Source organism: Oncorhynchus mykiss, chromosome 1 (assembly GCF_013265735.2).
Source record: "Oncorhynchus mykiss isolate Arlee chromosome 1, USDA_OmykA_1.1, whole genome shotgun sequence".
Taxonomy (NCBI): Eukaryota; Metazoa; Chordata; class Actinopteri; order Salmoniformes; family Salmonidae; genus Oncorhynchus; species Oncorhynchus mykiss.
Window position 1 is genome coordinate 13,375,926 of NC_048565.1, and position 23,908 is coordinate 13,399,833.

The 23,908-nt window shown below is 47.3% G+C and overlaps 1 protein-coding gene across 2 annotated transcripts in view; it reads right to left on the minus strand.

The window, feature by feature from the left end:
• Positions 1-21,805, minus strand: part of LOC110485093 (FYVE and coiled-coil domain-containing protein 1) — a 44,689-nt gene extending 22,884 nt beyond the window's left edge. Inside the window, exons 1-10 of one of the 2 annotated variants that reach the window (XM_021556168.2) lie at positions 21,708-21,805; positions 10,749-10,849; positions 8,938-9,044; positions 8,483-8,608; positions 7,741-7,847; positions 6,857-7,000; positions 6,630-6,723; positions 3,948-6,464; positions 2,547-2,639; positions 149-267 (exon numbers count right to left, since the gene is read on the minus strand). In XM_021556168.2, the coding sequence (XP_021411843.2) occupies positions 149-267; positions 2,547-2,639; positions 3,948-6,464; positions 6,630-6,723; positions 6,857-7,000; positions 7,741-7,847; positions 8,483-8,608; positions 8,938-9,044; positions 10,749-10,803 (3,362 nt within the window). In that variant the 5' untranslated portion in view covers positions 10,804-10,849; positions 21,708-21,805. Of the gene's footprint in view, positions 1-148; positions 268-2,546; positions 2,640-3,947; positions 6,465-6,629; positions 6,724-6,856; positions 7,001-7,740; positions 7,848-8,482; positions 8,609-8,937; positions 9,045-10,748; positions 10,853-21,707 lie in introns of both variants that reach the window. The other variant, XM_021556221.2, reaches the window with a different exon arrangement.
• Positions 21,806-23,908: the final 2,103 nt, after the last annotated feature.

Here is a 23,908-nt window from a genome sequence, read left to right on the forward strand (position 1 = left end):
TACATAAGAGAATAGCAGACATAATTGTCTTGTCGATTCTGTACGATGCGTTTAAAAATATCTTAAGACGGGCTACTTAGCTCATCTAAATGGAAAGGTTGTTTTCTGTGTGGGGTATAATAGGTAAATGCCGGGGTTATAGCCTTACCTGGTGACAGAGTCTCTTAGGTGCTGAATCTCTCCCTCACTCTGACAAATGGCTGCTTCGGACTTTGTGATGTGAGCATCCTTCTCTCCAATCAGCCGTGAGTACTCCTCATTCACCCCCTTCATCAAACATAATCATAACATGCAGTAGTTATAAAAATAGAACCAACAAACTTTCAGAAACAGATGTTTGATCGGTTGATAAATTAATACAGACCAAGGTTTAAGAAGTCTACAGAGGAGCGATGCTTTGTAAATGAACAGCCTATCTCTCTCCTTCACTCAGATTATCATAGCACAGTACAGGCAGATGAATTACAACGTGTCACATCCTGTCTAGGCAAGGACAGGAAGGAGATTAAGACCACTCTGCTCTCTGTTTTATCATACTCGGCTGATGAACACCGAACTCTAATCTGTTTCGTATTAATTAACCCGGTCAAGTGTGTACAGGCCTGCTCTTCTTTCATATTCATTTCTTTGCCCTCCCTCATATGTATTCCTAGGCATCTCTAATGAAAACGTAAAAACATACGCCAGAGCAGACAGGCTGGACGTGTGCACATCTGACTTTGTCATCCACCCAATTATATGATAATCTTATGAATTCTTAAGATTCTTATGAATCTTACTGATTCTTTGCTTTCAGCTATTTCAATGTCAGCTATTTCAATTGAGTCTAATGACAGTGCTGAACAGACATGCCATGTAGCCAATCATTTTTTTCTCTGCCAGTGTTTCCCAAAGTGTTTTACTGTATGTATCTCGATTGTGATTTATTAGGATCCCCATGGTGACGCCAATGGCAACAGCTAGTCTTACTGGGTTCCGGCATATAACAAAATTTACATTACAGACAAAAGACATTACAGACAAAAGACATTACAAGACAAGGGATTGGAGACTGTCTGTTATATTGCACTCTTGTCATACAGTGCATTCGGAAAGTATTCAGACCCTTTGACTTTTCCCACATTTTGTTATGTTACAGCATTATTCTAAAATTGATTAATTAAGGAAAAAATCATCACGATACCCCCTATTGACAAAGCGAAAACAGGTTAAGAAATTTTTGCAAATGGATTACAAATAAAGAACAGAAATACCTTCCTTCTATACATAAGTATTCAGACCCTTTGCTACTAGATTTGAAATTGAGCTCAGGTGCATCCTGTTTCCATTGATCATCCTTGAGATGTTTCTACAACTTGATTGGAGTCCACCTGTGCTAAATTCAATTGATTGGACATGATTTGGAAAGACACACACCTGTCTATATAAGATCCCACAGTTGACAGTGCATGTCAGAGCAAAAACCAAGCCATGAGGTCGAAGGAATTGTCCGTAGAGCCCCGAGACAGGATTGTGTCGAGGCACAGATCTGGGGAAGAGTAACAAAAAATGTCTGCAGCATTGAAGGTCCTCAAGAACACAGTGGCCTCCATCATTCTTAAATGGAAGAAGTTTGCAACCACAAAGACTCTTCCTAGAGCTGGCCGCCCAGCCAAACTGAGCAATCGGGGGAGAAGGGCCTTGGTCAGGGAGGTGACCAAGAACCCGATGGTCACTCAGACAGAGCTCCAAAGTTCCTCTGTGGAGATGGGAGAACCTTCCAGAAGGAAGCAGCACTTCGCCAATCAGGCCTTTATTGTAGAGTGGCCAGCCGGAAGCCACTCCTCAGTAAAAGGCACATGACAGCCCACTTGGAGATTGCCAAAAGACACCTAAAGACTCTCAGACCAGCGTCACGTCTGGAGGAAACCTGGCACCATCCCTACAGTGAAGCATGGTGGTGGCAGCATCATGCTATGGGGATGTTTTGTTCAGGACCTCAGACTGGGGCGAAGGTTCACCTTCCAACAGAACAACAACCCTAAGCACACAGCCAAGACAACCAAGGAGTGGCTTCGGGACAAGTCTCTGAATGTCCTTGAGTGGCCCAGCCAGAGCCTGGACATGAACCAGGTCAAACATAACTGGAGAGACCTGAAAATAGCTGTGCAGTGATGCTCCCCATTCAACCTGACAGAGCTTGACATGATCTGCAGAGAAGAATGGGAGAAACTCCCCAAATACAGGTGTGCCAAGCTCGTAGCGTCATACCCAAGAAGACTGAAGACTGTAATCACTGCCAAAGGTGCTTCAACAAAGTACTGAGTAATACTTATGTAAATGTGATAATTTCAGTTGTTTTTTATTGTAAATTTGCAACAATTTATTGAAACCTGTGTTTTCTTTGTCATTATGAGGTATTGTGTGTAGATTGATGAAGAAGAAAAAACAATTTAATATATTTTAGAATAAGGCTGTATTGTAACAAAATTTGGAAAAATACAAGGGGTCTGAATACTTTCTGAATGCACTGTATGTGAATAATGCGAAGAGGTGAAGATACAGACCTCTAACTCTGAGACTTTGGCCTCCAGACCGGACACCTTTTCCTGCTCTTTTGGCAGCTGGACTCTCAGTTTCCCCAGCTCATCATTCACACTCTGGATTGATAGAGAGTAAAACACACAGGTGTTCAAATGAAGAGTAAAACACATAGGTGTTCTAATGGAGAGTAAAACACACAGGTGTTCTAATGGAGAGTAAAACACACAGGTGTTCTAATGGAGAGTAAAACACACAGGTGTTCTAATGTAGAGTAAAACACACAGGTGTCCTAATGGAGAGTAAAACACACAGGTGTTCTAATGGAGAGTAAAACACACAGGTGTTCTAATGGACAGTAAAACACACGGGTGTTCTAATGGAGAGTAAAACACACAGGTGTTCTAATGGAGAGTAAAACACACAGGCGTTCTAATGGAGAGTAAAACACACAGGTGTTCTAATGGAGAGTAAAACACACAGGCGTTCTAATGGAGAGTAAAACACGCAGGTGTTCTAATGAAGAGTAAAACACACAGGTGTTCTAATAGAGAGTAAAACACACAGGCGTTCTAATGGAGAGTAAAACACACAGGCGTTCTAATGGAGAGTAAAACACACAGGTGTTCTAATGGAGAGTAAAACACACAGGCGTTCTAATGGAGAGTAAAACACACAGGTGTTCTAATAGAGAGTAAAACACACAGGCGTTCTAATGGAGAGTAAAACACACAGGCGTTCTAATGGAGAGTAAAACACACAGGTGTTCTAATGGAGAGTAAAACACACAGGCGTTCTAATGGAGAGTAAAACACGCAGGTGTTCTAATGAAGAGTAAAACACGCAGGTGTTCTAATAGAGAGTAAAACACACAGGCGTTCTAATGGAGAGTAAAACACACAGGCGTTCTAATAGAGAGTAAAACACACAGGTGTTCTAATGGAGAGTAAAACACACAGGTGTTCTAATGGAGAGTAAAACACACAGGTGTTCTAATGGAGAGTAAAACACACAGGTGTTCTAATGGTGCCAAGTAATCATTAACTGTTTACACCCTTATGATATACTAGGGAAATTGTGTCTCCGTAGCTAGGGCTGACAGTGAGGATTTGTGAAGAGCAGAATCAACATCCTCCGCTGGGTGTTGAAGTCCACAGTCAGACATTGTAATTTAAATGTCAGCTGAAAAGTACCAGTGACCTGGCTTTGGCCCCAAGTTAGAGCAGGTCCGTCTGAGTCATGGCCCAGTGAGACACGGGTGCTGACCCCCGCAGATGGAAACAGAAAAGTCTGAGACTTTTGGGTAAACACTGGGTGGAAATACACCATAAACTGCCCTTTCATGTGCTGCCGTAATGCTATGATTTTGCTCCTGTCCGGGATTCCCCCAAGGCACACGCTTTTCACAGAACTCCAGTCAAACTCACCTTGATCTGGTTCTGATGATTCATGCTCTCGGAGCTCATCTGGAATTTGACCGCCTCCATCTCCTCCCGACTTGAGTCTTTGAGGCTCCTCACCTGGCCCTCCGCCTTCTCCAGCTTCTCCTGGAGTTCCAGCATGGCTGCCGGAAGGTTCTCCATCATCCTCAGCTCCTCTCTCAGGCTGGCGTTCTCCTGGCGAAGGGCGGCCATGCAAGCCTCCTGCCGCTCCACCTCCCTGGACGTCCGCTCTTCTAGCTCCCCTATCCTGCCTGCCTCCCCCGCCCAGCCTTCCTTGGCCTCCTCCCTTTCTGCCGTCAGTCTACATATGGTCATCCCAAGCTCTGCCATCTCTGTATTGGCCCGGTGGAGGCTCTCGCGTGTCTCAGCATTCTCCATGGCCAGCCTCTCGTTCTGGGTCTTGAGTGTGGCCAGCTCTCCTCTAGCGGAGGCCTCAGCGGCAGCCAATTCTGCCCTGGTGGCTGCCTCCACCCGGTCACGCTCCCTGCTCAGTGCCTCTTCCCTCTCATTGCACTGCAGGAGCTCGGCTACGTGCCTCTGGTTGAGTGCCTCGGTCTGGGCTTTAAGCTGCTCCGTTAGGGTCCTGAGTTCGTCTCTCTGGGCCTCCGTCACCTCCAGCTGGGCCTGGCTCCTCATCCTGTCCTCCGCAGAGGTGTTCAGCTGCACCCTCAGATCCAACACTTCTGCCTGGAGCCTGGTCACTTCCTTCATGTTCACCTCCAGCTGGCCCTCTACCATGGTCATTTTGGCGGTTATCTCCTGGCTCTCCTTGGCCTGGGCAGAGCTCCTCACTAGCTGGGTTCTCTCCACCGTTTGCTTCTCGGTGGTGACCCTCTCTATCAGCTTTGTCTTTTTGGCGCAGGCCTTTTCTGCATCTGTCTTAGCCTTCTCCAGTGCCCTACCCCTGGCCTCTAGGGCCTCCACCCTGGCCTGGAGCTCTACACAGCCCTTCTCCTTGTTCTCGAGCTGTGCCTGCCGGTCTTTGAGCTGCTCCTGCAGGCTGGCCTCACTCCGGCGGGACCGACCCAAGCTCTTCTCCAGCTCTCCGATCTGCCCATGGATGGCCTTCAGCTCATCCTGCATGGAGCTCAGGGCCGCCCTCACTGTGGCCTGCTCCTCCCTCAGGCCTAGGTTCTCCTGCTCCAGCCGTTTGCCGGCGGCGTCTGACACCTCGGCAGCCATGGCTGCCCTCTGCAGACTCTCGTCCAAGGCCCGGTTCTCCTCACGCAGCCTCCTGTCCTTCTCATCCACAGTCACTTTGGCGTCGTCCAGCTGGCTCCTCAACTGCTTGTCAGAGGCCCTCAGAGCAGCCACCTCACCCTCAAGGGCTACCCGGCTTTCTGCCAGCTCCTTCTTCAGCTCCTCATTCCTCTTCACTGTGCCCAGCAACTTCCCGTTCAGCTCCATCAGGTTGGTGCACTGGGTCTTGTACTCCTCGATCCTATTGGCTTGCTCCCTGACGCTGGACTCCAGTTCTGAGAGGTTGGTGCTCAGGCCATCGCGCTCTGTGGTCAGGCTATGGCTCTGGACCTCCAGGTGCTGGAGCTTCTGGGTGCTGGAGAGCAGCTCCGCCTCTCTGGTCTTCAACTGCTTCTTCAGGTAGAGGAGTTCCACCTCCAAGGCTTCTTTCAGATTGCCCATGCTTCCCTGGATCTCCTCTTTCTCTTCCTGCGCCCTGTCCCTGGCCTCCTCGGCCTGTATCTCCCTTTCTTCCAGAGCACTCTGGAGGTCATGCAGCTGCCTCTGCAGGTTGCTGGCCTCCTTCTCCCTCAAAGTCAATGCCCCCTGCAGCTTGTCAATGGCTATACACTGCTCCTCTGCACACTCTGCGAACTTAGACTTCTCCTCTGCAGCAGACTTTGACAGCGCCTCCAGCTTGGCCTCATCCTCCTTTGCTGCCACCTCCTTGACCCTTAGCTCATTTGCCAGCTTCTCGGCCTGCCGCCTCCTATCCTCTCCCTCTGCCAGAGCCTCTATCTTCCCCCCCTCTGCCTCCTTCAGTCTGTCCAGCAGCTCGTGGATCTTCTGTGCTGAGTCAAAATAGCTGGTCACCTGCTGGCCCTTCTCATCCAACACACCGTCCAGCTTGGCCATTAGTTCTACGTTCTTCCCCTCTGCGGCCACCAGCTTCTCCTGGAGGTGGCGCTGTTCTGCTTCCCTGGCCCTCTCCCCAGCCCTCAGGGTCTCCAGCTCGTGGGACAAGGCCTCCTCACGCCTCTCCAGGGCTTTCAGGGTCCCTTGCATACCCTGCTGTTCCTCCTGTGCGGTCAGCGACACATCCAGCTGCCTCTGGAGCTCCACCACCACGCCTTTGAGCTCAGCACCCTCCTCCCCCATCAGGCGCACCCTGTCCTGGAGCTCCCGCTGCTTCAGCTCTGACTGGTCCAGCTCCAGGCGGAGCTCGTCCAACATGCTCACCTCCACGCCGGAAGGCAGCGACTCGTTCAGCTCGCTCAGCATGCCCGGGCCGTACTCAGGACTGCCGGGGAACTCATGAGCGTGCTGGGGGGTTATTAGAGAAACAGGGTACTAGAGTGAGTACTGCAGACTTGACACATTGTTAAGACTTCACTAGAAATACTGTATGATCTCACAAGATATGACTAGCTCCTTATAGAACCATATTAGTCCCAGTAGAGTAAAAGCTCTGAGGATCTGTGTCAGTACCTGTGAGTATGTGCTGGCCAGGCTGTTAATGCTGGAGCTGCGACTGGGTGGTTTCCACATGTGGCCAGGTGAGTTGGGCATGCCCAGTGTCCTCCTGGAGATAAGAAAACACACATGTGATGAGGGGACATCACCAAGTGTCTACATTTGATAAATTCCTCAATCCAATGCGCAGCATCTTGAGTGTGGGGTGCATTTATAAACATAATGACTTTGCAATTGGTTACCGTGCAAAGGTGGGCCAGGACGAGTCAAGGTCATGACCCCTGGAAGCCACGTCAAACTGGATCTCGTTGAGCTCATACAGGTGACTTACAATGTCAACACTGAGGTGGGATTTCAGCAAGGGGCTGCGAGCATAGTACCAGTCACTGCAAGGAGAAGGAGAGAAGCATATACAGGGAAATGAGTTGAGAGATAGGCATAACTACACACATGTGCATACATTCACATAGAAATACCTTCACTAACACACTTGGATTGTTCCTTATATTAAATCACTTCGACACATACAAAAAGTACTTTTTTGCACTAATGTACATGCCTTTTACAAACACACAGGTACATTTCACAAGTACATAGAGCATATAGACGTGGTTCTGTACAACGGGAGAAGTAACTTTTCGAGAAGCGGATTGGTACAAAATGCTGTATCTATACTGAGTCAGACAACGTCTACTCCCCTCCCACTGAACACTGCTTCCAGTAACCTTTGGCAACATAAGAACCAGCACACTGTGTTTACTCACCTGAGGAACAGGGAAACGTTTACAGAAGTAAAACACCACAAAGGAAAAGAGAAATGAAAGGCGCTAACAAGAATCAGGAAGGAGACGTTGTTTACTTGAAACAATCGATTTCAGAATAGTAGTCTGTAACATAAACAAGTCCCTTCATTTAGCCAAACACTATCCCAGACGTGAACCTATGACCTACCATGTTTAACGGCTAAAACTGTTGCTGGAGTGGGGTCAGGTTTGAGATTTGAAAAAAAAAAGTGTCTGCTCACTTTGCAGTTTCCAAGTATGATATTTATTTGAGACTTGACCCCCTCTTTGCCGCAGGGATTTCAACCAATGACCTGTGAATCCTGTGCTGGGTCGAGTTTTACCTGGTCACCCTTTGGTTCATCAGGCACTGCTGCAGCGTGTCGGCCAGTCGCTGGTGCACCAGGGAGTAACGAATGAAAGCCCTGCCTTTCCCCAGAGAAGTCTTCAGCTGGAAGGGAAAAGTACAGGAAATATTCACAGTGCTGTACAGCAAATATATGTGATAGCTGTTCCTCTGCCAATGAGGCCTTAAACTAGCGTATGTTTCCTGAATGTGTCCATTAAAGGGATAGTTAAAATCAGAGTTCGTCAGACATTTTCATTCCTCAAAAGTGGTCTATAATCAATCATCCATATTCAACTAAATCTGTTGTGTAGATCCTGTTAACAAATATGATTTGTTTTTCATGGCTAGTATCCACTACCCGGCAGAATGCTAAATTCCCCCATGCCCTTATAACTACTTATCAGTGAGACTGACAATTGAATGCATCTATGTTAATTATGCAATCCGTGACAGCTGCAATGTCAGGAGTATTATCCGTTTCATCACACAAGGGAAATATGCGTCAAAGTAGATTTGGTAGATCATTTGTAGATACAGTTAATTTGTTCCTTCATTATTTCACATTTGGTGAAACTGTAATGGTATACATAACTTCAGAAATGTTTGCTGTGACCCATAAAAAAAGTGGTAAAGAACTCTAAAGATAGAACGTCATTATGTATGAATTACTACTATACATTGTGTAATAACAGTTGACAATCCTTATAATTGACCTTTAAAAGTGCTGATCTCAATACCTCAGGGATGGATTTGACAAAGCGGATACCATCGTTGGCTCCTTTGATCTTGGCCAGACAGTCGCTGAAATAATCCCAGTAGTCTTTTCTGGTGCCAAGAAATGTTGTCTTCTCCTTCTGGTCAAACTGAAAAGCGTAGATGACGTGTTAGCGACAAATTGTACGTGACCTACTGTACAGAGATCTGAACAATGCCATATTGGTGAGCATAGCAGGTTGGCCTTGATTTGACTTGGACTCTGTGCGGCGGTTTCCTGGACACAGATTACACCTAATCCTGGATTGAAAAGCATGTTGCTTAATCTGTGTCTGGTAGGAAAAAAAAACGTATTGATCTATAGATGTTTTGATTAATTAACCAGTCCTGGATGTTGCTTTGGGGCCTTGGTCCCGCCTAAAGAAAGGGAAAACACTGTTCGTACTATACCACTGTCTATGAACAGTGAGTGACTCACCTGTAGAAGGTACTCCAGTTTGTAGGAGAATTTCTGCAGATTGGGACTATCATCTGTGATTGGCTCCCTATTCTCCCTGTACTCTTTAGTGAGCTCAGCAACAGCATCTGTGGTTCAGAGAGAGGACAAGAGAGAGAGAGAGAGAGAGAGAGAGAGCGAGAGCGACATGTTTTTTCTCTGTTTATACGATGTTCTACATTGTAGAATAATAGTGAAGACATAAAGCTATGAAATAGCACATATGTAATCATGTAGCAACCAAAAAAGTGTTAAACAAATCAAAATATATTTTATATTTGAGATTCTTCAAAGTAGCTACCCTTCGCCTTAATGACAGCTTTGCACACTCTTGGCATTCTCTCAACCAGCTTCCAACAGTCCTGAAGGAGTTCCCACATACGATGAGCACTTGTTGGCTGCTTTTCCTTCACTCTGCGGTCCAACTCATCCCAAACCATCTCAATTGGGTTGAGGTCGGGTGATTGCGAAGGCCAGGTCATCTGAATCAGCACAGCTGTTCTTGCCATAACGTGGACTTGATATTTTACCAAATAGGGCTGTCTTCTGTATATCACCGCTATCTTGTCACAACACAACTGATTGGCTCAAATGCATTAAGGAAAGAAATTCCACAAATTCACTTTTAACAAGGCACACCTGTTAATTCAAATGGATTCCAGGTGACTACCTCATGAAGCTGGTTGAGAGAATGCCAAGAGTGTGCAAAGCTGTCATCAAGGTAAAGGGTGGCTACTTTGAAGAATCTCAAATATAAAATATATTTTGATTTGTTTAACACTTTTTTGGTTACTACATGGTTCCATATGTGGTATTTCATAGTTTTGATGTCTCCACTCTTATTGTAGAATGTAGAAAATAGTAAAAAATAAAGAAAAACCCTGGAACGAGTAGGTGTGTCCAAACTTTTGACTGGTACTGTACATCGACGTTACACAAGTATTCCCCTCACTCATACACAGCTGACAGGAACTGAGTTTCTACTACACGAGCTTTACCTGTTGAGAGAAACACATTACTGTGATCGTCCCTGACCTGGTAGCCTCTTTCTCCTGAACTAAACAAAAAAAAACGTAAATCGATCTAGGCCAATAGGCACAGTATCTGTGGAACGTTTTAAGTGGGCACAGAAACCCTAAAATTTCTAGAAACCATTACAATGTACCACAAATACAGTACACACAGTCAGATGTAATATCCTCACAGTGCCCTGGATACATTTCAATGGTTTCCAGGTCATATACAGGTCAAACCAGTATATCCACCCAGGCATGTCTCCCCAACCCCTACCCACAACCTCTAACTCCACACAGATGACCCCTTCCTCACACATCCCAGCTCAGTACAATTACCCACTTGCCTCTCATCCAGCGTAAAAACAGGAAAGACACCCGTGACGGGTGCACCCTGAGGCTAAGCACCCCCTCTCTCTCTCGCTGCATGCTGACAGGGCCTCTCTGTCGCCCCAGCCACACCCTGGGGGGTACACCCCGGGGACTGGGGGAGAGGGTCGGCTCCATGATGTCGTCCCAATGAGGAGACCGGACAACCAATGTGTGGAAAGAAATGCTGTCGGGCTTGAAGCCGAGGCCAAGCCAGTTACATCGAGGCCACTGCAACCCTTCTGTCACTCTCTACCTCTGTGATCCTACTCTCTTTCTATCTTTCTCTCCCTCTCTGACTCTACCCCTGTAACTATCACACAGGCCCGCACGCACTGGTTGTTACAAAGGGACCGACACGCGAGAAGTCACACGCAGTCACGCACACAAAAACACACAATGGCAGTGTACCATGCAGATCTCTGATAATCCTCTGAAGCTGGCTCTCCCCCACACCGCCGGCCATGGTCCGACTGGCTCTATGGCAACCAGGTCACGGGGTGATACACAGTCTGCTGAATCAGAGAATCAGATGGACAGTCAGGAACAAAAGACAAGCATGTACTGACACACACACACACACGGGCGGGCGGACTGGGACCAAAAATCTACCCCCATTATTAGCTACATAATGATAATTTAGACAATTTAGACAATCCGACTGGGCTAAAAATGGACCAGCCCAACATCTCAGTACTACATCCCTTTCTCATTCTATCTGTCATTCACTCACTATATCACACACACACACATGCATGCAAACACACACATACAGTCAAACACACACACACACACTTTCATTACACATTTCTAAGCACCGCTGGAGACCATGCTGTGTTTCCCAACTTGTGGTTTGAACTCCACCTACCTTGGTCGTGGCTAAACAAAATTAAATATTTGATTCTGGTACATAAGCCTGTGAGATCAGTGTTACCTCAAGACAAGTCTGAGAAAGAAATAGATGAGCTTTCTATGAGTTCCACAGGGAACTCACTTTTAGAATATGGTATTCTTGGATTTTGAATATGGTGTTCTTGGATTTTGAATATGGTATTCTTGGATTCTGAATATGGTGTTCTTGGATTCTGAATATGGTGTTCTTGGATTCTGAATATGGTGTTCTTGGATTCTGAATATGGTGTTCTTGGATTCTGAATATGGTATTCTTGGATTCTGAATATGGTGTTCTTGGATTCTGAATATGGTGTTCTTGGATTCTGAATATGGTGTTCTTGGATTCTGAATATGGTGTTCTTGGCTGCCTGGTTGCATAGAGATCACCCTCTGCGAGGCCAGAACAAACAGATGCATCTGGTTTTCATGGGAAATGGAAAGAGATCCTGTGACGCAACTACCACATTTGGACGTTAACAACAAAGATTGTACAGTATGAAGATAGGCAGAAACTGCTTCTCCAGGTGAAATCCCTGATCACACTTGTAGGTGAACGTCATGACGACGTTGGCTTGCTAAGCTCATGCGTAGAAACACGTCAGCGGGTTTAATGGTCATCTCGCACTGAACTGAGCATGTGCAGGCCGTCAAATCAAAAGCACTTCTTCGATATAAGTTGTTTTGGACAAAAATGAAAAAGTGTCAGTTTGTCACTTTCACGAGGTTGGAGTATTAAGATGTTCAACTAGTTAAGTCATTTGCTCAAATCTAGGTTGTGCCTTTAGATTTCAAGAAAATTAACAAAGGAATCATTTTTCACTTCTCTCATTGACTTCTCAAACTCCAAACCCCGGCCTGGTCTGTTTAGTCTGTTTCGCAAGTTCCACCTATGGTTTTTAGAAACGTTGCATTAACAAGGCGACACCAGGCAACACGCCACCTTTACATACTGGCCACACCAGCACGTTGCGTGTGCGAGTGTGGCAAAATAAATGTACACATACATTACATGGCCAAAAGTATGTCACCTCCTCGTCGAACATCTCATTCCAAAATCATGGGCGTTAATATGGAGGTGTTAATATGGAAGGCTTTCCACTAGATGTTGGAACATTGCTGCGGGGACTTGTTTCCATTCAGCCACAAGAGCATTAGTGAGGTCGGACACTGATGTTGGGCAGTTAGGCCTGGCTCACAGTCGGTGTTCCAATTCATCCCAAAGGTGTTCGATGGGATTGAGGTCAGGGCTCTGTGCAGGTCAGTCAAATTCTTCCACACCGATTTCGACAAACCATTTCTGTATAGACCTCACTTTGTGCACGGGGGCAATGCACGGGGGCATTGCACAGGGGGCATTGCACGGGGGCATTGGGGTGGCAGGTACCCTAGTGGTTAGAGCGTAGGCCATTAAACGAAAGGTTGCTGGATCAAATCCCTGAGCTGACAAGGTAAAAATATGTTGTTCTACCCCTGAACAAGGCAGTTAACCCACTGTTCCCCGGTAGGCCTTCATTGCAAATAAGAATTTGTTCTTAACTAACTTGCCTAGTTAAATAATGTTTAAATAAATAAAAAACAATTACCTTGTTATGTTGAAAGAGGAAAGGGCCTTCCCCAAACTGTTGCCACAAAGTTGGAAGCATAGAATAGTCTAGAATGTCATTGTATGTGTAACGGTCTGAGTGAAGTGGGTGAGGAGTCAGGCGCAGGAAGCAGAGAGTTCAGGGGAGTGCTATTTTAATGCACTGAATAAACGCTGAACATAAGCCAACCCTCACAAAAACACAGGGCGTACCGAACAAACAAATGCCCCAAACAGGGGGACTTAAACTGTCCAGGGAAAACCCACAAAATGGGAAACCACAAAACCCAATAGACGTGCACACAAGTACACCAAACAGACGATCACAATAATTAATCCCGCACAAGGAACCCTGCGGGCCGGCTGACTAATAAAGCCTACTACCTAACTCAAAACAGGTGCACACAATCAACACATAAGGAGGGGGAGGAAATAATCAGTAGCAGCTAGTAGGCCGGCGACGACGACCGCCGAGCGCCACCCGAACGGGAAGGGGAGTGTCCTTCGGTCGGAGTCGTGACAGTACCCCCCCCTTGACGCGTGGCTCCCGCAGCGCGCCGACACCGGCCTCGAGGTCGACCCGGAGGACGAGGCGCAGGGCGATCCGGATGGAGGCGATGGAAATCCCTCAACATTGACGGATCCAAAATGTCCCTGGTGGGTACCCAGCACCTCTCCTCCGGACCGTACCCCTCCCAGTCCACGAGGTACTGCAGGCCCCTCACCCGGCGTCTCGAGTCCAGAATGGCCCGTATCGTATACGCCGGGGACCCCTCGATGTCCAGAGGGGGAGGAGGGACCTCCAGCACCTCACCGTCCTGTAGGGGACCAGCTACCACCGGCCTGAGGAGAGACACATGAAACGAGGGGTTAATACGATAATAGGAAGGGAGTTGTAATCGATAACACACCTCGTTTATTCTCCTCAGGACTTTGAACGGCCCTACACACTGCGGCCCAAGCTTCCGGCAGGGCACGCGGAGGGGTAGGTTTCGGGTCGAGAGCCAGACCCTGTCCCCTGGTACAAACACGGGGGCCTCACTGCGGTGGCGGTCAGCACTCCTTTTCTGCCGTCCACTAGCCTGTTGAAGGGATTCCTGGACGGCCCTCCAGGTTTCTTTGGAGCGCTGCACCCATTCCTCCACCGCAGGAGCCTCGGTCTGGCTCGGATGCCACGGTGCCAGGACCGGCTGGTACCCCAACACACACTGAAAGGGGGACACATTAGTAGAGGAGTGGCGTAATGAGTTCTGGGCCATTTCCGCCCAGGGGATGTATCTCGCCCACTCCCCTGGCCGGTCCTGGCAGTACGACCGCAGAAACCTACCCACCTCCTGGTTTACTCTCTCCACCTGCCCATTACTTTCAGGGTGATAACCGGAGGTCAGGCTGACCGAGATCCCCAGACGCTCCATGAACGCCCTCCATACTCGGGACGTGAACTGGGGACCCCGATCAGAAACGATGTCCTCCGGCACCCCGTAGTGCCGGAAGACATGGGTGAATAATGCCTCCGCAGTCTGTAGGGCTGTTGGGATACCGGGCAACGGGAGGAGACGGCAGGACTTAGAGAACCGATCCACAATCACCAGAACCGTGGTGTTGCCCTGAGACAGGGGAAGGTCGGTCAGGAAATCTACGGATAGATGTGACCATGGCCGTTGTGGAACGGGGAGGGGTTGTAACTTCCCTCTAGGAAGGTGCCTAGGAGCCTTACTCTGGGCGCATACCGAACAGGAGGAGACATAAACCTTAACGTCCCTAGCCAAGGTAGGCCACCAATACCTCCCCCGAAGGCTCCCTACTGTCCTCCTCACCCCAGGGTGACCCGAGGAGGGTAGGACGTGAGCCCACCGAATCAGTTGGTCCCGAACACCAAGCGGCACGTACCTCCGCCCCGCCGGACACTGAGGAGGCGCTGGTTCAGCCCGTAACGCCCGCTCGATGTCCGAGTCCACCTCCCACACCACCGGTGCCATCAGCTTTGAGGCCGGAAGGATGGGAGTAGGTTCGGTGGACCTATCCTCCGTGTCGTAAAAGCGGGACAGTGCGTCCGCCTTCACGTTCTGGGAGCCTGGTCTATATGATAAAGTGAACCGGAATCGGGTGAAGAACATGGCCCACCTTGCCTGCCGCGGGTTCAGTCTCCTAGCTGCCCGAATATACTCCAGATTTTGGTGGTCGGTCCAGATGAGAAAGGGGTGCTTAGCCCCCTCAAGCCAGTGTCTCCACACCTTCAGAGCCCTGACCACCGCTAACAACTCCCGGTCCCCCACATCATAGTTACGCTCCGCTGGGCTGAGCTTACTCGAGAAGAAAGCGCAGGGGCGGAGTTTTGGTGGCGTACCCGAGCGCTGTGATAGCACGGCACCCACCCCAGCCTCGGACGCGTCCACCTCCACTATGAATGCTAGAGAGGGGTCCGGATGCGCCAACACAGGTGCATCCGTGAACAGCACCTTCAACCTGTTGAAAGCTCTGTCCGCCTCTGCTGACCACTGCAACCGCACCGGGCCCCCCTTTAGCAGTGAGGTAATTGGAGCCGCTACCTGGCCAAAACCCCGGATAAACCTCCGGTAGTAGTTGGAAAAACCCAAAAACCGCTGCACCTCTTTTACCGTGGTTGGAGTCGGCCAATTACGCACGGCCTTACTGCGGTCACCCTCCATCTCCACCCCCGAGGTGGAAATGCGATAACCCAGAAAGGAGACGGCTCGTTTGGAGAACACACACTTCTCAGCCTTGACGTAGAGGTCATGCTCCAGCAGTCTACCAAGCACCTTGCGTACCAGAGACACATGCGCGGCGTGAGTGGCTGAGTAGATCAGAATGTCATCGATATAAACAACCACTCCCTGCCCGTGCAGGTCCCTGAGAATATCGTCTACAAAGGATTGAAAAATGGCTGGAGCATTTTTTAACCCATACGGCATGACGCAGTACTCATAGTGGCCCGATGTGGTACTAAATGCGGTTTTCCACTCGTCTCCCTTCCGAATACGCACCAGGCTATACGCGCTCCTGAGATCCAATTTTGTGAAGAACTGCGCTCCCTGAAAGGATTCCACTGCCGTAGCAATGAGAGGTAGTGGGTAGCTGAACCCCACTGTGATGGCATTTAGACCTCTATAATCAATACAAGGACGCAAACCTCCCTCCTTTTTCTTCACAAAAAAGAAACTCGAGGAGACGGGTGAAATGGAGGACCGAATGTACCCCTGTCCCAGAGACTCCGTGATATATGTCTCCATAGCCAACGTCTCCTCTTGGGACAATGGGTACACGTGACTCTTGGGAAGCGCAGCGTTTACCTGGAGATCTATCGCACAATCTCTTCCCGGTCGATGTGGTGGTAATTTAGTCGCCTTCTTTTTACTAAAAGCGATTGCCAAATCGGCATACTCGGGGGGAATGCACACTGTGGGACCCTGATCTGGACTTTCCACCGAGGTGGCACCGACGGAAACTCCCAGACACCTTCCAGAACACTCCTCTGACCACCCCTTGAGAACCCCCTGTCTCCACAAAATTTTAGGATTGTGCCGGGCCAGCCAGGGAATCCCCAACACCACTGGAAACGCAGGCGAATCAATAATATAGAGACTGATACGCTCCCTATGGTTCCCCTGCGTTACCATGTCCAGTGGGATTGTGGTCTCCCTGACCACCCCTGACCCTAATGGCCGGCTATCTAGGGAGTGCACGGGAAAGGGAGAATCTATCGGCACAAGCGGAACACCTAATTTAATAGCTAGTCCGCGATCCATAAAGTTCCCAGCTGCGCCTGAATCGACTAGCGCCCTATGCTGGGAAGAGGGGAAAAATTTAAGGAAAAAAATCAAGACAAACATGTGACCAACAGGGGGTTCTGGGTGAGTTTGGTGCTGACTCACCTGGGGTGATCGAGAAATGTTCCGCCTACCATCTCGACTCCCAGACGGACCCCCCCAGCACCGATCGGCCGTGTGTCCTCTCCGACCACAGTTGGTGCAGAGGGAGCCTCCTCCTCCGGTACCCCTCGGCAAAGCCCCTCCCAACTCCATCGTAACAGGAGTGGAGGTGCTGGGTGGTGGAACACACAGGACCCTCTCCGAACGCCCGCGGGCAGCCAGCAGATTGTCCAGTCGGATGGACATGTCAATTAGCTCATCCAAGGAAAGAGCGGTGTCCCGACACGCTAGCTCCCTGCGGACGTCCTCTCGGAGACTACACCTGTAGTGGTCGATAAGGGCCCTGTCGTTCCACCCGGATCCTGCTGCCAAGGTACGGAACTCCAACGCGTAATCCTGGGCGCTCCTTTTCTCCTGCCGGAGATGGAATAGTCGTTCTCCCGCCGCTCGGCCATCTGGAGGATGGTCAAACACGGCGCGGAAACGGCGAGAAAACTCGGGGTAGTGCTCCTTCGCTGAGTCTGGGCCGTTCCAAACTGCATTTGCCCACTCCAGAGCACGACCCGTGAGGCAGGAGATGAGGACATTCACCCTCTCCGCTCCCGAGGGAGTAGGTCTGACGGTGGCCAGGTACAGTTCTAGCTGGAGTAAGAACCCCTGGCACCCTGCTGCCGCTCCATCATAGACCCTTGGAAGCGTAAGACGGAGGGTGCTGGAGTCGGGAGATGGGGAGTCCTGAGGAGGGGGGGCCGAAGGTGGAGAGAGGGGGGCCGAAGGTGGAGAGAGGAGACCGCTTCTCTCCCATCGGTCCATTCTCTCCATCACCAGATCCATCGCCGTTCCGATCCGATGGAGAACGGTGGTGTGATGTAGAACCCTCTCTTCCATCGATGGGAGGGGAGTGGCTGTTGCTCCTGCTGACTCCATTCCAGGCGGGTGCGGGATTCTGTAACGGTCTGAGTGAAGTGGGTGAGGAGTCAGGCGCAGGAAGCAGAGAGTTCAGGGGAGTGCTATTTTAATGCACTGAATAAACGCTGAACATAAGCCAACCCTCACAAAAACACAGGGCGTACCGAACAAACAAATGCCCCAAACAGGGGGACTTAAACTGTCCAGGGAAAACCCACAAAATGGGAAACCACAAAACCCAATAGACGTGCACACAAGTACACCAAACAGACGATCACAATAATTAATCCCGCACAAGGAACCCTGCGGGCCGGCTGACTAATAAAGCCTACTACCTAACTCAAAACAGGTGCACACAATCAACACATAAGGAGGGGGAGGAAATAATCAGTAGCAGCTAGTAGGCCGGCGACGACGACCGCCGAGCGCCACCCGAACGGGAAGGGGAGTGTCCTTCGGTCGGAGTCGTGACAGTATGTTGTAGCATTAAGATTTCCCTTCACTGGAACTAAGGAGCCTGAACCATGAAAAACAGCCCCAGGCCATTATTCCTCCTCCACCAAACTTTACAGTTGGTACTATGCATTGGGGCAGGGAAAATAACAATCCAATGTTTATATCCCAGGACAAATTAGCTGGCAACAGCAAGCTAGCTATCTAAATGTCCATGAATGTCTCATGTGTTTCTTCCTGTCCCCATTAATATAGTTGGTTCAGAGTTATTTTTGATATTTCAAACTGCATGTCCTGATCTCATCCTGTGTGGATGGACAAAATCAACATGTGCAAGATGGCGCACACGGACGCCCAGTGTAGTCAGCATGTAACTCCTCCTCCACATTTACTGGATTGGTTCTCCAGAGCAGAAGATAACCTTCCCCGACAGGGCCATCAAAAATGAAATGCTGCTCAGGTGTTTCCGTTATGCCTGCTACGTCACATGCTGACTAAACTGGGCACGTGCATGCGTCCGCGTGCACCATAACACACATGTTGATTTTGGCCATCTAGACACGCAGATTGAAATATCAAAACAAACTCCGAACCAACTATATTAATTTGGGACAGGTCGAAACCCATGAAACATTTATGGACATTTAGCCAGCTAGCGAATATGTCCTGGGATATAAACATTGGGTTGTTATTTTACCTGAAATGCACAAGGTCCTTTTTTTCTGGAACTTTGTAGAATTTTGACTCATTTTGAGTTAAAAGGTGAAACCTAGTTAGTTTCTAGTAATCTCTCCTCCTTCAGTCTTCTTCTTCTGTGGACTTTATATGGCGGTTGGCAAACAACTTTAAGGTGCATTACCACCACCAACTGGACTTGCCAAATTCTATTTTAGCGCCTGGCTACTCAGACACCAGTTGACGTGCACGAGCGTTTTGGATGAAATTATTGAATAACATGTATGTGTACATTTACTTTGCAACGTTCTTGCAGGCAACGCAGGTGGTGTGGTCAGCATGTTAGGTTACATAGAGATTCTTCCATTTACCACAGCATCCATTGCCTCACCTCCACACCTATCATTTACTGTACTGAGAGTTTTGCTTAGTCTTATCTACGATAGGTGAAGTGGATATTATTAGGTTGGCACTCAGGCTACAAAGGCAAAATGTCTATAAAATATGCAGGCCAACCTTCAGGCCAATTCTAAAATAACGTATCAGACTTCTTAATTCAACTGTCTTTTATTTTGGTTCTTCCTTTCTTTCTTATCAACGTTCTTTCTCTCTCTATCTATCTTAGCCTAGTAACGCAGTTTAATGTGATGGCTGCAAATGTGCACTGTATTATATACAGTTGAAGTCGGAAGTTTACATACACTTAGGTTGGAGTCATTAAAACTAGTTTTTCAACCACTCCAAAAATGTCTTGTTAACAAACTATACTTTTGGTAAGTTGTTTAGGACATCTAAAGTAATTTTCTAACAGTTGTTTAAAGACAGATTATTTCACTTATTGTTCACTGTATCACAATTCCAGTGGGTCGGAAGTTTAATAATTACACTAAGTTGTCTGTGCCTTTAAACAGCTTGGAAAATTACAGAAAATTATGTCATGGCTTTAGAAGCTTCTGATAGGCTAATTGACATCATTGGAGTCAGTTGGAGGTGTACCTGTGGATGTATTTCAAGACCTACCTTCAAACTCAGTGCCTCTTTGCTTGACATCATGGGAAAATCAAAAGAAATCAACCAAGAAAATCAGCCAGTCTGCAAAAAATTTGGTTCATCCTTGGGAGCAATTTCCAAACGCCTGAAGGTACCACGTTCATCTGTTCCTTCAATAGTATGCACCATGGGACCACGCAGCCGTCATACTGCCCAGGAAGGAGACGCGTTCTTTCTCCTAGAGATGAACGTACTTTGGTGCGAAAAGTGCAAATCAATCCCAGAACAACAGCAAAGGACCTTGTGAAGATGCTGGAGGAAACAGGTACAAAAGTGTCTATATCCACAGTAAAACGAGTCCTATATCGACATAACCTAAAAGGCAGCTCAGCAAGGAAGAAGCCACTGCTCCAAAACCGCCATAAAAAAGCCAGACTACGGTTTGCAACTGCACATGGGGACAAAGATCATACTTTTTGGAGAAATGTCCTCTGGTCTGATGGAACAAAAATAGAACTGTTTGGTCATAATGACCATCGTTATGTTTACAGGAAAATGGGGGAGTCTTGCAAGTCGAAGAACACCATGCCAACCGTGAAGTACGGGGGTGGCAGCATCATGTTGTGGGGGTGCTTTGCTGAGGAGGGACTGGTGCACTTCACAAAATAGATGGCATCATGAGGCAGAAAAATTATGTGAATATTTTATTTATTTTTTTATTTATTTTACCTTTATTTAACCAGGCAAGTCAGTTAAGAACAAATTCTTATTTTCAATGACGGCCTGGGAACAGTGGGTTATCACAAAGCCCTGACCTCAATCCAGTAGAACATTTGTGGGCAGAACTGAAAAGTTTACACCAGCTCTGTCAGGAGGAATTGGCCAAAATTCACCCAAATTATTGTGGGAAGCTTGTGGAAGGCTGTCCGAAACATTAGACCCAAGTTAAACAATGTAAAGGGAATGCCACCAAATAGTAATTGAGTGTATGTAAACTTTTGACCCACTGGGAATGTGATGAAAGAAATAAAAGCTGAAATAAATAATTATATTATTCTATTATTCTGACATTTCACATTCTTAAAATAAAGTGGTGATCCTAACTGACCTAAGACAGGGATTTTTACTAGGATTAAATGTCAGGAATTGTGAAAAACTGAGTTTAAATGTATTTGGCTAAGGTGTATGTAAACTTCCAACTTCAACTGTATATTACGTGTGTGTTTAAATTGCATAGTTGTATCCTCTGAGTGGAACAGACTGTATTGTGGCTGCAACAAGAATCAGATCATTGAAAACTGTTGCGTAAGAACAGGGTAATGTTTAGCGTAAGAACAGGGTAATGTTTAACTATCAATCCCCGGAATGCGAAAACATTGGGCACTAGTCCTTTAAACATTTTACTTGACGCTTAAAGTTGATTATGTTCGCACACAACAAGGTTTTATTCATGAGAAAATCCATCGATCGATTGTAATACGCGAGAGACTAAAAAGGTTCACTCAGACCGCGATGTTGCCAAAAGAGGAAGTGGGGAGGAACTGTAAACTAAGTGAAACTATTCCTACGTTGTTGTATAATTTTGCTAATTGTTGGATAAAGGGAACCGAAAACTGGGAGCGGATTTATTATGGTTTGTATTTCAAAAAGAACAAGCTGTCCAAACGTAACAATATAGACTGTACTTCATTCTTAATAGCTATTCAAATTAAAACACTAATTGCCAAATAATTTGACTCTAGACTACAGTATGTTAAACAACACATTTGACTAAAACCCAAAATAAAATGGGCTGGTATGTCCACATAGCTAATAATGTTGTTATTATCTGACTATATCCAGTGACAGTCTGTCCTTGGCATGTATATAGCCCTAAATCAGTTATTTCATTCTAAGTGAATGTACATAAAACACATTTATATTAATATAAACAAATAGACATTGATCATTTAAGGGAAAAAAACAACTTAAACGTACGTTAAACTGCGTGATCCATGAAAATCCAGATAGTTTACGTCCACACACAATCTTGCTATGTATGGGCCGGCAACAATAACTGGATTGACAAGTACGTCAACCACTTACAATGCGAGAATGAGGACAAGGGCAATGGGTTTCCACTAGTTACTACAGCCACAAAGTCAAAATTGGCTATTGGCCTATCGTTATTTTTTAAAGCTTTTTTGTATTTATTTAAAGTTACGGTTAGGCATAAACATAGCAGTGTGATTAGGTTAAGGTTTGCGGTTAGGGATAGGTTTAAAATCAGATTTTAAGAAGATAAATTGTAGAAATAGGCGGTGTGTACGACTTTGTGGCTGGGGTAATTAGTGACGACCCAAGGGCAGAGGACTCGGTATGTGTAGTTTGGTTGTAGAGTATTACAAGGTAAATAGTAAAATCATGTGGGATGATTAATGTAGGACTGGTTTATTTCTCAGGACTACCACACCCAACTCAGGCATGATTTGTAGGAGATAGGCTTTTAGCCAGAGCTGCACAGGCGAAGAGAAGGGGTTTACTTCTACCCAATATCTGCCCGTGAAAATATGACCACGAAGTGGGTTGAAACCTGGTCTCAGAGCATTTCGTATTCTATAGGTAAATCCGAGACACTCCATTTATACTGAACAAAAATATAAACGCAACATGTAAAGTGTTGGTCCCATGTTTCATGAGCTGAAAATAAAAGATCCCAGAAATGTTCCATATGCACAAAAAGCTTATTTCTCTACAATGTTGTGCACAAATTTGTTTACTGTCAAATCAAATTTTATTTGTCACATACACATGGTTAGCAGATGTGAATGCGAGTGTAGCGAAATGCTTGTGCTTCTAGTTCCGTTAGGTAGTAATACCTAACAAGTAATCTAACCTAACAATTTCACAACAACTACCTGCATAGGCAAGATGCAGTAGATGGTATAGAGTAGAGTTTATACATCTGAGATGAGTAATGTAGGGTATTAAACATTATATAAAGTGGCATTGTTTAAAGTGGTTACTGATACATTTATTACATAAATGTTTCATTATTAAAGTGGCTAGAGATGAGTCAGTATGTTCGCAGCAGCCACTCAATGTTAGTGATGGCTGTTTAACAGTCTGATGGCCTTGAGATAGAAGCTGTTTTTCAGTCTCTCGGTCCCCGCTTTGATGCACCTGTACTGACCTCACCTTCTGGATGATAGAGGGATGAACAGGCAGTGGCTCGGGTGGTTTCATGTCCTTGATGATCTTTTTGGCCTTCCTGTGACATCGGGTGGTGTAGGTGTCCTGGAGGGCAGGTAGTTTGCCCCCGGTGATGCATTGTGCAGACCTCACTACCCTCTGGAGAGCCTTGCGGTTGTGGGCGGAGCAGTTTCCGTACCAGGCGGCGATGCAGCCCGGCAGGATGTGTGTTTTTGGTGACAAGCCAAATTTCTTCAGCCTCCTGAGGTAGAAGAGGCGCTGCTGCTCCATCTTCACCACGCTGTCTGTGTGGGTGGACCATTTCAGTTTGTCCGTGATGTGTACGCCAAGGAACTTAAAACTTTCCACCTTCTCCACTACTGTCCCGTTGATGTGGATAGGGGGCTGCTCCCTCTGCTGTTTCCTGAAGTCCACGATCATCTCTTTTGTTTTGTTGACATTGAGTGTGAGGTTATTTTCCTGACACCACACTCCGAGGACCCTCACCTCCTCCCTGTAGGTCGTCTCGTCGTTGTCGGTAATCAAGCCTACCACTGTAGTGTTGTCTGCAAACTTGATGATTGAGTTAGAGGCGTGCATGGCCATGTAGTCATGGGTGAACAGGGAGTTGAGATGTTGATACCTACCTCACCACCTGGGGGCGGCCCGTCAGGAAGTCCAGAACCCAGTTCCACAGGGCGGGGTTGAGACCCAGGGTCTTGAGCTTAATGACGAGTTTGGAGGGTACTATGGTGTTAAATGCTGAGCTGTAGTCGATGAACAGCATTCTTACATAGGTATTCCTCTTGCCCAGATGGGTTAGGGCAGTGTGCAGTGTGATTGCGATAGCGTCGTCTGTGGACCTATTGGGGCGGTAAGCAAATTGGAGTGGGTCTAGGGTGTCAGGTTAGGGTGAAGGTGATATGGTCCTTGGTGAGTCTCTCAAAGCACTTCATGATGACAGAAGTGAGTGCTATGGGGCGATAGTCATTTAGCTCAGTTACCTT